Here is a 13,954-nt window from a genome sequence, read left to right on the forward strand (position 1 = left end):
TGTGTATGATGGAAACCACTTCAAGCCAGGGGTTGCGGCCAGTGGGGAGCTGGAGCCGCTTCGTGCGAACCGGTTGTTAAATTTAGAAGCCAGTTTAGAACCGGTTGTTAAAGGGGTGGGCAAACCCCGGCCCGCAGGCAAACCCCGGCCTGTGCGACCATCCTGTCTGGCCCACCTGAGCTCCCAGCTGGGGAGACTCCCCCAGCCCCTCCCCTGCCTTCCCCCCTTTCGCAGAGCCTCAGCGTGCCGCGCCGCCGGCACCAGCGCCAGCGCTCTGGACCACTCCTGGGCAGCTCGGCAGCTCCTGCCACTTTGAGCGGCATGGTAAGGGGTTGGGGCTGCAAGCTCCAGTGGGCCGTGTGGCATCCATACACGCTGCCCTGAGCAGCATGCTAAGGGGGCTGGGCTGGGGCTGGGAGGAGGGGTTGGATAAGGGTCAGGGAGCGGTTGGAGGGGCAGATGTTCTGGGGGGGCGATGAGGGGATGGGGAACGGTGGGGGGGGGTTGGGTACGAGTGGGAGTTCCGGGGGTCTTGGTGGTGGATGGGGTCGGGGCAGTTAGGGTGGGGGGTCTCAGGCTTGTACTCACCGGGCGGCGCTTAATAACCGGTTCCCTACCCGCCGCTGAAGTGCCGCAGAAGACCCGGTAGGGAACCGGTTATTAACATTTTAGCAGCTCATCACTGGGTGCGGCCACAGCCCCGGCTCCCCCACCCTTGGCACCGCTCATTCAAGTTGTGTAATTAGGTCCATAGATGAGACTAGGACAGAAGGGGAGTTAGCCCTGTGTCAGCCCCAGTAAATCCTGATTGTCTGGTGAATTTCCAAATAGCCATGTTGAAGTTTAAAGGAGCCCTTTGCAACCTGACATTTTCCTCTCTGAACTGCCCATTGTCCTAAAGAACCTTCTGAGCCCTGCAGCAGCGTGCAGCCTGCCTGCTCTGTCTCTCTCTCTCTCTCTCACACACACACACCCCAGTTTGAACAGTACCTGTCATTCCACCTTAGAAATGGTCCTGACTGTTTCATGACATTTCACGTCTGTTTCGCATCAGAATTTCATTTCCACCCTTGGCTCCATTCTGCTCAACGTACCAACTCCACGGCCATCAAGGCACAGTCTGGTGTCCCCACGGCTTTCCAACATTTGCATATGAATCACTGGCCAACTGGAAACACAGTGTTGTTTGCCGGATTGCCAGCGGTTGGTTCCCAAGATCCTCTGTCCCGTATGACGCGGCACCTCTACGCTACGCGGCTCAGCTTTTCTATCACATACTGTATGTAATACCCCCTGCTTTACCCAGGAGCGGCGTCAGGGTTTTTGGCGCCCTAGGCGGGGGTCCTTCCGCGCTCCCGGTCGTTGTCGTCAATTCGGCGGGGGGAGTGTCCTTCCGCGCTTCCGGTCTTCGGGGCACTTCAGCGGCGGGTCCCGGAGCGAGTGAAGGACCCACCATAGAATTGCCGCCGAAGACCCGGAGCACGTAAGGACCCCCCGCTGCCAAATTGCCGCCCCCCCAAATCCTGGTGTCCTAGGCGACCGCCTACGTGGCTTAAGTGGAAGCGCCCTGGCTCTACCCAGGCATACTCTGTGACATACGTCTAATTCCACTGAACACAAGGCTGTAGGAAGTATTCCTATCGGATCCATCCGTCCATCCATTGGGGATAGCATAACACCAATGAGCAGTGTCAGGGTACCACATTGCCGTTAAGCTGTCAACAAAAGCGAAGATAAAAATCAACGTGCACAGCCAGGCCGCTGATTTGGGAACAGGAAAAAAATGCATCTCCTTCCCTCTGCTTTGGGCCACGTGAGGGCCTCGGGCAGGTGGGAGCTTTTGTTGAAAGACGTATATTTGTTGAAACCAAAACTGATCAAAGAACAGCGTCGGGTTCAAGGAATTTCCCCACTCCAGCAAACATCAAGAAAAAAATTAAAAATTGTGAAAACATTTCAGTTCAAAATGACTTTTCATTTCAAAATTTAAGCTAACTAGACTTTTAAAAAAAAGCTTAAAGAAAAAAGGCCAAAATTGGAACATTTTCATTGACGCAAACGTGAAAAAAAAAGTTGGTATTTTGGTTCATGAATATTCAAAATTTTCACTTTTCATCCTGATTTAAAACAGGAAAAAAAATTAAAACTCGAAAGTAATCATGGGCCAGGAAAACCATCTCCCCACCCAGCTGTATTGTGTAGATGCAAGAATCCCTTCACCCACCAATTAAATGCAGCCATTTCTGGGGTGAGTAGAGCAGCTGTTTAGCAGTGCATCGGAACATGAAGACAGTTTGTCTTCACCTCCTGTCCTACAGAATCCAGCTGAAACCACAGAGGGGAATCTTAGGTAGGTGGATCACAACTGGACAGTCTGAAGTTGTCCAGATTGCTGGCCATAACCCTGCTCTTGCAAGCTCCTTTTAAGGCAGGGGTGGGCAAACTTTTTGGCCTGAGGGCCACATCGGGTTTCCGAAATTGTAGGGGAAGGCCGGTTGGGGAGGCGTGGCCCGGCCAGGGCATGGATCAGCACCCGCCTCCTATCCGACCCCCCCTGCTTCTCGCCCCCTGATGGCCCCCCTGGAACCCCTGCCCCATCCAACCCTCCCTGTGCCCTGACCGCCCCCAGACCTCCTGCCCCTGACTGCCTGCTGCTGCCCCATCCAACTCCTCCTCATTCCTGACTGCCCCCCCCCCCGGACTCCTGCCCCATCCAATCACCCCTTCTCCCTGACCGCCCCCGGACCCCTGCCATCCAACCCTCCCCCCTTCCTGACTACCCCCCAGAACCCCTACCCCCATTCAACCCCCCAGTTCCCCACCCTCTGATCGCCCTGACCCCTATCCACACCCCCACCCCGAACTCCCCTGCCCTCTATCCAACCCTCCCTGATCTCTGCCCCCTTACCGCGCTGCCTGGAGCACCAGTGGCTGGCGATGCTACAGCTGCACTGCCCAGAGCACCAGGACAGGCACCGAGCTGCCCGGCTGGAGCCAGCCAGGCCACCGCGCAGCTCAGAGCACCGGGTCAGGCCTCGGCTCTGCAAGAGCTCCGCTGCCCAGAGCATCGTGCCGGCAGCGCAGTGAGCTGAGGCTGCGGGGGAGAGGGGACAGCAGGGGAGGGGCCGGGGGTGAGTCTCCCGGGCCAGGAGCTCAGGGGCCGGGCAGGAGGATGACCCACGGGCCGGATGTGGCCCACAGGCCGTAGTTTGCCCACCTCTGTTTTAAGGCTTCTGGTCTCACAAAGGAGAGCCCTGAGCGCCCCAGCAGAACCCCTCAGTCTCACCCTGTGGAGAGAATGGCTACTTCACTGTAAAGACCAGAGCATTTTGTAAGCAAGCTCAGAAAACACAACAGCATCACAGCAGCAGGGGAATATGTATGTTTATTTCACAGGGGGCTGGGGGGTTCATTTGGGGCTAGATATATTTTCATTGAAAACTCTCATACTCAGGGCCGGCTCCAGGGTTTTGGCAGCCCCAAGCAGCAAAAAAAAGCCGCGATCGCGATCTGCGGCGGCAATTCGGCGGGAGGTCCTTCGCTCCGAGCGGGAGTGAGGGACCGTCCGCCGAAATGCCGCCGAATAGCTGGACGTGCCGCCCCTCTCCGGAGCGGCTGCCCCAAGCACCTGCTTGCCAGGCTGGTGCCTGGAGCTGGCCCTGCTCATACTTTTAAAAAAAATAAAGTAAATCTTTAGGGCAACAGTGGTAATAATCACTGTATAACCTGGAGGGTCTGGGGCTCGTAGCAAAAATTTGTGTTGTGAATCGACTTTGTTTTGTCAACAATGCCTTGTTGAGTTTCTTTTAAGCCACCCCAACTTTTAAAAAAAGTGTCTGACCTTTCCACAAAGTCATCTCCAAGGATAAAAACCAAACTTGCAGGTAACCATCAACAGATGCTGAGATGTAAGAAAGTCTTTCAGTTGATATGACAAATCAGCCAGGAATGTTTCAATACTGCACCAGGAAGTGCAACTTTATATAAGATCTTTCAGTTCTGCAGAAAGCCACCTTGTTTCACACAGACTTGAAAGAGTACCATGAAAGAGGGTAGTGTATTGTGTGTCACACCCTGGGCCAGGTTCTGATGCCAGCTACACTGGTAAAAATCCAGTCAATTCAAATTATTTTAATAGCCGTACTTTGGATTTACAGTGGTGTAACCCTGCTAAGAATCTAAAGGGTAATAATTGAGCCACACGTTTATATAATATAAATATATTTAATTCCTTACCTGTGTTACATCTTTGATTATTAAAAACAAAAGATTCAAGGAAAATTTTTTCCTCCCACCACCTAGATGCTGTTGACATTTTGCACTTCATTCAGTTAGATCTCAGTTTCACTTTCTGTTTCTAGTCAGTTTCACTTCCCAGTTCTTATGCACCAGACACAACACCTCTGGGTTTGGCTTTCTAACACTGCTGGGGAATGTTTACAGTTTTAAATCAGTTTGAAAATAATTTCATGACAATATTTCTATTCTGACTATGGTTTGGCAAAGCCATTAACACACACTACGTCCGGCATCCAATACAACTTTACAGCAAACCCGAAACAGAGTTTGCTCTCTGTTTAGCAAGGTAAATGCCATGGCTTCAGTTTCTTCATGATTGCCAGGCAGGACTCTGCAAATAAATCCCATTTCACCTCACTTTTGATTGAAGAATCGCAGACTTGGCTCAAATCCCTCATCAAGAGCCAAATTTCACACACAATTGATTTTCAAGGCAGCATTTGATGAACTTCAAAGAAGTGAAGGGTGATATTTCCCATATTCCACCTTTCTGTGTTAGCCAAGCTACAGTAAAGAAGCAAAACTAACAAATACCACAAAAGATTAGGGATTGAGCCAAAACCTACTGAAGTCTCTGGGAGGCTTTTCTCCATCTGCAACAGACTTTAGAACAGGCAAAATCGTGAAAAAGCTAAATAGCATCTCAGTGAGAGAAGGGAAAAATTACAGTCAGAAAGGGCAAGTGCCCAGACTGTGATGTGTGGAAAGAGAGACCCAGTGTGTGGGGGAGTGGGAGGAGGAGTTGAGGGAGAAAAATAAATATTGACATTTGGAAGAGGGGAAAAAAATGCATCACTGATCCGCTCGATTTCTGGGCTTTTTTACTATAATGTAGGATTTTGGTTTAAGCCTCTTGCACTGAAAAAATGCCAACGGTAGCTCCTATTCTGTGCAAGCACCTCATTTTCTGTCATTGTCGCTCCTTTGGAGGAAATTAATGTGCAGTCTTTAAAAAAAAGCTACTGCTTCGACACAACAACAAAGAATTAAGGAGACGGTCTCCCTTGTTCTCCTAGACTGCTTCACTTTGTGCTTTACTATTTACAATCCAGCATTCTTTGCTGCTGCTTCAAACTTCAGTTCTTCAAGCTGAGCTCCTTGACCTGTGACTGAGAAACACCGGCTACCAGGCCACTGCTGATTGTGACTTCCCTTCCCCACCACCAGTTTAAGGGTGAACACAAACTACGCCACCTACACCACTTCAGCTGGATCAGGGTGATGAACAAGGTGGTGAGTGCTCTTTATTAGCCATCATGGAATCGAGATTCTTCATGGAGACTGACTTATGAAATACCAAGTTGGGGTCTATTTAAGGTCTTCACTCAGGCCAGTAGCATCTAGGGGAGATTTCTCTGGGGTAGGACTGCAGTACAGGCCATCCAACTTGCCGAGGGTTTTGCTCTGAGCACTTTCTATCATATGTTTCATATGATCCCTGCATGCCTCGGTCCTGCTATTCTGGGGGAAGGGGTTAAAGTGATTCCGCCAACCTGATCCCGAACACACTCTCGGAGCAGTACCTTCCCTCCTGCAAGGAAGCTCTGAACAGCCCTCTAGCCGATTAGCGAAAACTTCATTAGCCAGAGAAAGAAATGACACGTCACAAGAACTTCACAACATAGTTTTTAGACAAGTTCGGCTAACAATCGCTGCACCAAGGGGAGGAGTGGAGTGGAGGGGGAAGATCAGGCCCATGTCCCGCCTGTCTCCCCCAGTGTCCAAGATGTCACCTCAATATTTCATCAGATTCGGCCAAAATGTTCCTGTTTCAATGCACAAGTTAGTCCCACTCGTGTCCTGGAAGAAATACATACAACCCCCCAAAAATACACAAAAGAGACAAAAAAAGGACTTTCTACATATTTACAAAAAGCTGCCCCAGCCTCACAGTCCAGAGTATGTCAGGAGCCAGCAACCAGAGCAATAGAAGGGGTCTCTGCATGTTCAGTAGTTCCATAGAGTGTTCCCCCATCCCAGACAGCGTGAATACCACCCATCGCAGACGGGAGTACTGCGGGGGCAGGGTGTCGTGCCACGGGCCTTTAATTCCTCAGTCCATGCGTAGCTTCATGTCCCGATGATCCATGGGGGCGATGCCCTCGTTGGAGTAACCGTTTTCAGAACACAACGACAGCTCATCTGCATTCTCCACGCCGTTGTTTATTTCTGGGGGAGGGGAAAGACAAACGAAGACATGATTCAAGTGCTGCCAATCACTGGAGTCCCCAGCCGCATCTTATTCAAATGCACTCCCTAGAGGCTGATCCACTGGAGTTAATGGAAGTTCATGGAGCTCAGGACCTGGTTAGCGGTGGCTCAGCACCTCAGGCCCCAAGGTGCTCTCATTTTTAGAGACAGGCAAACTGAGGCACAGAGAAGTTAATTGAATTGCATCTCACCCCCTCCCCCACAAAAAAAAAATTCACACAGCAAGTCAGCGGCAGAATATATGGGCCTGATTCTGACCCCACAGTGATTTTACACCAGGGTGATTCCACTGCCTTCAGTGGAAGTACACTAGATTTATATCAGTATAAGCAACATCAGGATCAGGCCCCTCCTCATACGACAGCCACAGAGGTGGGTGAGGTAATATTTATTTTGGACCAACTTCTGCTGGTAAGAGAGACAAGCTTCCGGGCTACACAGAGCTCTGCTTCAGGTCATAACACAAAGTCCGCAAAGGTACTTGAGTACCTTTCCCAAAGTACCTCTGTGCCCCGTGTGTTGTGAGTACCTTTCCCAGACCTGAAGCAGAGTGCTCTGTAGCTCGAAAGCTGGTCTCTCTCACCAGCAGAAGTTGGTCCAATAAAAGGTGTCACCTCACCCACCTTCTGTCTCTAATATCCTGGGGCCGACTGGGCTACAACAACCCGGCATGCAGATCAATTGAGACAATCCTGTGGCAAGTGCATCCCCGGCTGGGAAGACAATGACATGCCAATGAAAATAAAAAGTTAGCGGAAGGTGAATGGGGGTGGGGAAGAGCATGTGCTTAAGTGGTCATTAGTCCCCTAGACCGGAGCCCTTCAGAACCTTCACCCATAGGATAGGGCATCAGATGTTATACCGATGCACTATGATCTTAACAATAAGGCCAAGCATCACTTTCTTACTATGCTGATTGTCCCTTTTAGGGCGTGTGTAGCAGGCACTTAGCAGGGTCAGATGGTTTTGTTTCCAACATAATTGGAGTCACCTCTTTATATATCAGCATAGTAAGAAAGTGATGCTTGGCCTTATTGTTAAGATCATAGTGCATCGGTATAACATCTGATGCACCCGCCATTGAGCGAGGACTATGCCCTGCGCTGGAACGCTCATGGACTTCATGATCTACTGCAGTGGTCCCCAACCTTTTTTGTCTGGCAGGCACCAGATGACGAACCACGGAGGACCGTTCACCGTTTACTTCCCTCTTCCCCGCCACTAACAGCTCTGCGTGCTCCTCCCAGTGCACTCCATTCTCCTCTCACCAGAGAGCAGTGTGAGGCTGCCAACAGTCTCTCGCTGGAGAGAAGGGAGCTTCTACAATTAAAGCCTCATTGGCCTTCAGATCCCTCCTCAAAAGTCTCCTTTGCCATGATTTCTACAGAACACTTTCTCAATGGCAAGGCTGCTGGTGTGTGGAGACCACCGCCTATCATGTGGGTCGGTATCACCTCTGTTTCCTTCCTTCCCACCTATCTGTCTTCATCTGTCTCTTGCCTTGTACTTAGATTGTCAGCTCTGTGGGGCAGGGACAGTTTTTTCATTCTATGTTTGTACAGCGCCTAGCACAATGGAGTCCTGGCCCATGACTCAGGCTCCTAGCTGTTACAGGAATACAAAAATAGCTTCACCACTGAAGATTATTTTCAATATCCAATTGTCCAACTTGGTACATTTCTTAATGCTCCAATACTAACAACGGGCCAAAGCCTCACCATTTTGTAAACACTCAAAATCCCTGGGGTTTGCCTCACCTCCTAGTCAGTTACCCCAGCGGTGTCTGGACAGATCCTACGCTGATTTACGAGACCAGGATCCTGCCTGTAGTTGATGGACCTTTCCCGACAAAGCAGTAGCTTCAGTTATTATGCATCCTCACACCGCAATATCGAGGCCCAACCCTGCAAGCCCAACTCCCACCTCAATATCAGTGGTCATGTGTGAGTGAGGACTGCAGGGCCACATCCCGATCAGTGACACTGTCCAGTGCTGAGAGAATCACTAGGCGGTGAGTTGGCTTGCTGCTAACCCCAGGATCCCAGCACAGATTTTCGGTTACTTAGGGTACATCCAGACTACCCCCGAATCAGCGGGTAGTAATCGATCTATCGGGGATTGATATATCATGTCTCATCTAGACGCGATATATCAATCCCTGAAAGCGCTCCCGTCAACTCCGGAACTCCACCAGGGTGAGTGGCAGTAGCAGGTCGACGGGGGAGCCGCGGCTGTCGATCCCGCGCCGTGAGGACCCGAGGCAAGTCAAAATAAGATACGTCGACTTCAGCTATGCTATTCCCGTAGCTGAAGTTGCATATCTTACATCGACCACCCCCCCCCACCCCAGTGTAGACCAGCCCTCAGATTTGATTTTTTCTTCCCCTCCTCTGTTCCCTTTCTCCATCCATCTTAGCAGCCAATACACAGGTCAGCTCTCCGCTTAGATCTGTGGGGCTATCCTCAATATCTCTAATAAGAGGCACGCTCAGGGAGTGGGGGCACTGGAGGTACTGGAACAAAAGGCTCCATTATCTAACTGATGGCAAGATAAGAGCAGAACTCCTCCCTCTGACCCCGGCTTTACTTACTGACATTCCGAGGATCTCGCTCTCAAGCGGCCATACCTGAAAAGATCAATTTCTCCTTCATGATTTTGACGTCCCTGCTGGACCTGCGGACAGCAGCACTGAGCATGATTTGCTCCGGGTTGTAGGTCCTTATGCTTCCCAGACGCCACCTGCAGCAGAAAAGAGGGATGTAAAGCTCTGTCCTCAAAAGGTCTATCCTCTAATGGCCTAAGAGGCTCTCTAAGCAAGCAGCCACTGACAAATGCAGTCACAAACCCCGTCGACGCAATATGGCTTTATTCCACTAGAGTTCACGGGCCCTGGTGTTAGGCAGCGATGGTTTGATTTTCTGAGGTGCACATCTCTGAAAATCAGGCAGTCAAACAAATGAAACCATTTCTGTGAAAGTGCCTTAGTCTTCCCCCCTTGTTAAATGTATACAGACTAATTACGAGAGGAAAATGTTCAGTAGTAATGCCTATTTCAGACAAACCGGAGACATGCATAAGGAAAACAACAGTACTAGGTGCTTCAGAGGAAGGTGCAAGCAAACCCAAAGTGGGTTGTTATGGAATGACCTGGTCCCAAGAAAAAAAAAGTTTCTTCCTGACCCCCTACTAGAGGGTGGTTTATGCCCTGAAGCATGAGTATTTGTAGCCCTTTCCAAAGCTCATAAGGATTTTTTCAAATCCTTACGACTGTAACTCTGAATATTATTATCCATATACAAAATGGACCAAGTGGTTTGAGAGATAGGTTTGAATACTGCACAGCAAGAAGTGCTGTGATTTGGTCACATTAGTGACTCTGCTCTGATGAGGGGAACAGAGTCAGGTAACCTAGACCCAACATTTTTGCGATTGGGGCATTTATTCTATTAATTTTTTTCTCTTTTTTAAAGTGTCAATGAAATGAAACATCCTCCTGAAGCTTCCACCACACACAACATTGGGAGAACAATGAAATCCAGCAAGGTGACTGGACCATAAAAGTGAATCTGTCTAGGTTGAGGTTCATTGTCCAAATCAAATAAATGGAAAAAGTAAAAAGCGCAGTGAAACGTACCGCAGATTTTTAAAAATTCACTTTTAATCAGCTAAAGAATTGTTACCAACACAGGGAAGGACTTTGTCTTTTTTTCCTTTTTAGCCTGGAAGTGTCCTTTTAACACATAGAATACCAGGGTCGGAAGGGACCTCAGGAGGTCATCAAGTCCAACCCCCTGCTCAAAGCAGGACCAATCCCCAGACAGATTTTTGCCCCAGATCCCTAAATGGTCCCCTTAAAGATTGAACTCACAACCCTGGGTTTAGCAGGCCAATGCTCAAACCAGAACTATTGGATACTTCAGCCCTAACAGCATACAGTGAAGAGCTAGGCTGAACCTACATTGATGGAGGCAAGGATGAGGCAGCCATGAGGCGGAATAGGTAAAGATGCTGCACTGGGTGCCTGGAAACCAGATTTTGTCCCCGGATCTCACTCTGATGTACTAGGCGACCTTGGACAAATCACTTCACCTTTCTGTACTCCTCTTCCCCTCCATTCCTTTGGCTCGTTGCTTTAGAATGGACTCTCTCCCACTATGGGTACGTACAGTGCCTTGCACTACACGGCCTCAATCCAAACTGGGGCCACTGGGTACCACTATAATATAAATGTCAATGGCTGCTTATATTTAGGCTGCATACTAGACTCTCTAGGTGCAATAACACCTTTTGGATGTTAGACTTCACACCTGTATGTCAGAGGAACTTCATCCAACTGCCTTTCCTAAAGCAAACATCTCCACGTTACTAAGAAATCAGCTGCCAAGAGAATGCTTGGGGCAGAAATCCTGCGCCTGAAACAGTTTAGCAAAGTGGACACTTTTTTTGCATTGTTTTCTAGATTTTAGGGTCAACTTTTGCCTTTGAATATGAGGGTGTGATTCCCACCAACGTGCAGTCCAACTCTCTTCCCTGTATGGGAAGTATATCAGGGTCTAGCTCCGGTAAAGGAGCTCAGCTAGTTCTCCCTTCTTTACATAGTAACAAAGAGATCAGTAACTTTATGTTGACACTTCACCAAAAGATAGGATCAGCATAAACTGAAAGAGTTGATGTAAGCCTGTCAGGTTTCCAGTTATCTGGCGCCACCTAGTGGAGCATCAAGGGAAATCAATACTACCTCATGCAAGGAATCCATTTGCTAGGCATTTAGCACCTACTGCAAAGTGCTGAACTTCCCACTTGAGTGTACCTGAGTTAAGGGTACTCAGCCCTACAGTGTGTCAGGCCCACGGCCGGCAAACATTAAAAAAATATCCTCAAAAGGTTCTAGGAATACTGATGCAGAAATCCGCCCTGTGCAGCCTTTCTGCACTGCCTCGTTAGCATTGACCCCCCATTTGGTAAGGCAACTCCCATCTTTTCATGTGCTGTAATATTAATCCTGCTTATTGTAGTTTTCACTCCATGCATCTGACAAAGTGGGTTTTAGCCCATGAAAGCTTATTCCCAAATAAATGTGTTAGTCTCTATGGTGCCACAAGGACTCCTCGTTGTTTTTGCTGATACAGACTAACACGGCTACCCTCTGAAACCTATAAAACACTGTGTAACCCACACACCTCCTGGGTGTGGTGTTGTGTCCTATCTAGTGGCACCGAGACCACTTAGAGAGAGGAATAAAATGAGTCTGCTCTACAGTCTTAGCTAACAGCCAGCTGGCTTCTAGCTCATGCAGTAGAGGCTCCTGCACTAAGCTCCCAAGGTCCCAGGTTCGATCCTGCCCGCTGATGACAGCGTTACAACAGCACGCAGGAGATTGCTCTTTACAAGGGAGAGGAAAAAAGCATGTGATGGACAAAGCTACACTGGGCTGACAGAGCCAAGGCATGTACAGCAGCAACCTGGATGAGGCAAGAGAAGGTGGAGCACAGCAGAGCTTGCGACATAAACATCCTCCTGAACGCTCTCAGAGGATGTTGCCAGGCAAGCCATTAACTGACTTTGAAGAAAAGAGTTTATGCCATCAGCACCCAACCCAATGCGGGGCAGAGGGTCCTCATCTCCCACTGAAATCAGCATTGCAGCTACTCAACGTCTCGCAGGATCAGGCTCTCTGCAGTCATAGCCCATAATGCAATGGTCTGCTGTGAAGTTCTGTCCTATACGTTTCTCAGGTACTTTCAGCATCCGTTCTGGCTGGTGTGCAAGACTAGAACAAGGTCGGGGTGTCCCATCCCTGAAGGAAAGGCCCAGCAGAATGAGATATTTTAGGCGCTGACTGAGGTTTGGTTCAGACACACAGCTGAAAGGCCAGAGCCCAAGTGGAGAGGTGACTGAATATAAGAGTGGGGGATCTGCTGGCAGGTCTGTGAGCCACCCTCAGCTTAGGAACTCGTTGCCTTGTGGGTCTGAAATAGCTGCAACCTAGTGACTTCACTGGCAGGTTGCTATTCTCCCCCCTCACCCCGGCTTTTGGGGGGTGGAGGCAAATTACAAGGGTAATGATGCTTACCCAGGCAAGACTCCCAAGGATTGTAGTAGTCCCCGTGGTTGGTGTTTTGCCTGGATGAGGAGTGCTAAACAGGACCCACAGACTGCAGGCAATTTTAAGTGTGAAGTATAGAGTGGCTGGCATTAAGCAGTTCGAGTTTATCAGGCTAGCACGGTTATTTCCTAATCTAAGTGTAGGGCAATACTATAGCCACCCTCACTGTATGGTAACTATTAGCAAACAGTGAGCTATTAAGGGCAACCACTGTATTTCCATCATCTCTTACCACCCGGATTTTCAGAATAACGTAAAGAACTAGCTACATGTTCAATTAGGCCTAACTCAAAGTGTGGCTTGAATGATCCAGTGGAAAATACAGTTGTTAGGATATAGATATTCAGGCCTGTTTGTAAAGGCCTAGACTTTAAGAATTTAGGTGTATTCGGTTTTGTAATTGTCTGTCTGCTATATAATTAATTTTGCTGGGTGTAAACTAATTAAGGTGGTGGAATATAACTGGTTAGCTAATCATGTTACAATACGTTAAAATTGGTTAGGTAAATTTTAGTAAAATAATTGGTTAAGGAATAACTAAAAATATTACTATATAAATTAGGGGCAAACAGAAAGTAAGTTGGGATTCAAAAATAAAAAAAAAGAAACTTAAATTTAAGCTTGCTAAAAGTTCACCCCAATAAACATCAAATTGTTTGCACCTTCAAACTTCGGGTATTGTTGCTCTCTGTTCATGCAAAAAGAACCAGAAAAGTGTAAAAGTAAAAAAATAAGCTCTCTAACAATAGTTTGCAAAGGACAGTTGAAAACAAGACAGAATCCTAATGCTGAATATCATTATTCCTACAAATCCAAGACATTTTGTTTTTTAAAATAAAATGGGGTAGGTGCTTTTGACTTTTAGACTGAATTGAAAATAACGCATTGGTTTGGGTCAGGGTCCTGTGGGTCTCAATCCCAGATGAAATACTATATATGGGGTTTTAAACATTTAATATATGCCTGGAATCCAGAATTCCTATTTAAAAAAAAAAAATCCAGTGAGCATTTAACATGTCTAGTCTGATCACCTTGGCTATGAAAGGCCACAGAAACACATGCACATTTCTCAGTGATGTTGATGTGAACTGAGCCTGTGTACCTGGGGAAGAATTTGCTCCACAGGAGTAACATTCTCATAACGTTCATTGTATTTTTTCGCTAGCAAAGTACCATTTTAAAAGGCAGCTTCAGATAACAACAGATCCAGTTATTCCGCAGTTTGAGGACAACAGTGCAAGTCGCCGCGTACCTTCTAGCAGGCAATACTTACAAATGGCAAACGTTCGAATTCAAAGGAGAGGAAATAAAAAAAGGAGACACACACAAACTGGGAC

The 13,954-nt window shown here is 48.2% G+C and overlaps 1 protein-coding gene across 3 annotated transcripts in view; it reads right to left on the bottom strand.

Annotated features, from left to right (window-relative positions):
• Positions 1 to 4,214: 4,214 nt before the first annotated feature.
• Positions 4,215 to 13,954, bottom strand: part of GDPD5 (glycerophosphodiester phosphodiesterase domain containing 5) — a 327,641-nt gene continuing 317,901 nt past the window's right edge. For all 3 annotated transcript variants that reach the window (XM_054015849.1, XM_054015850.1, XM_054015847.1), the window contains 2 exons: positions 9,138 to 9,250; positions 4,215 to 6,468 (listed from right to left, as the gene is read on the bottom strand). In XM_054015849.1, coding sequence (XP_053871824.1) covers positions 6,353 to 6,468; positions 9,138 to 9,250 — 229 coding nt within the window. In that variant the 3' untranslated portion in view covers positions 4,215 to 6,352. The remainder of the gene's footprint in view (positions 6,469 to 9,137; positions 9,251 to 13,954) is intronic.

Source organism: Malaclemys terrapin, chromosome 1, assembly GCF_027887155.1.
Source record: "Malaclemys terrapin pileata isolate rMalTer1 chromosome 1, rMalTer1.hap1, whole genome shotgun sequence".
NCBI classification, from domain to species: Eukaryota; Metazoa; Chordata; order Testudines; family Emydidae; genus Malaclemys; species Malaclemys terrapin.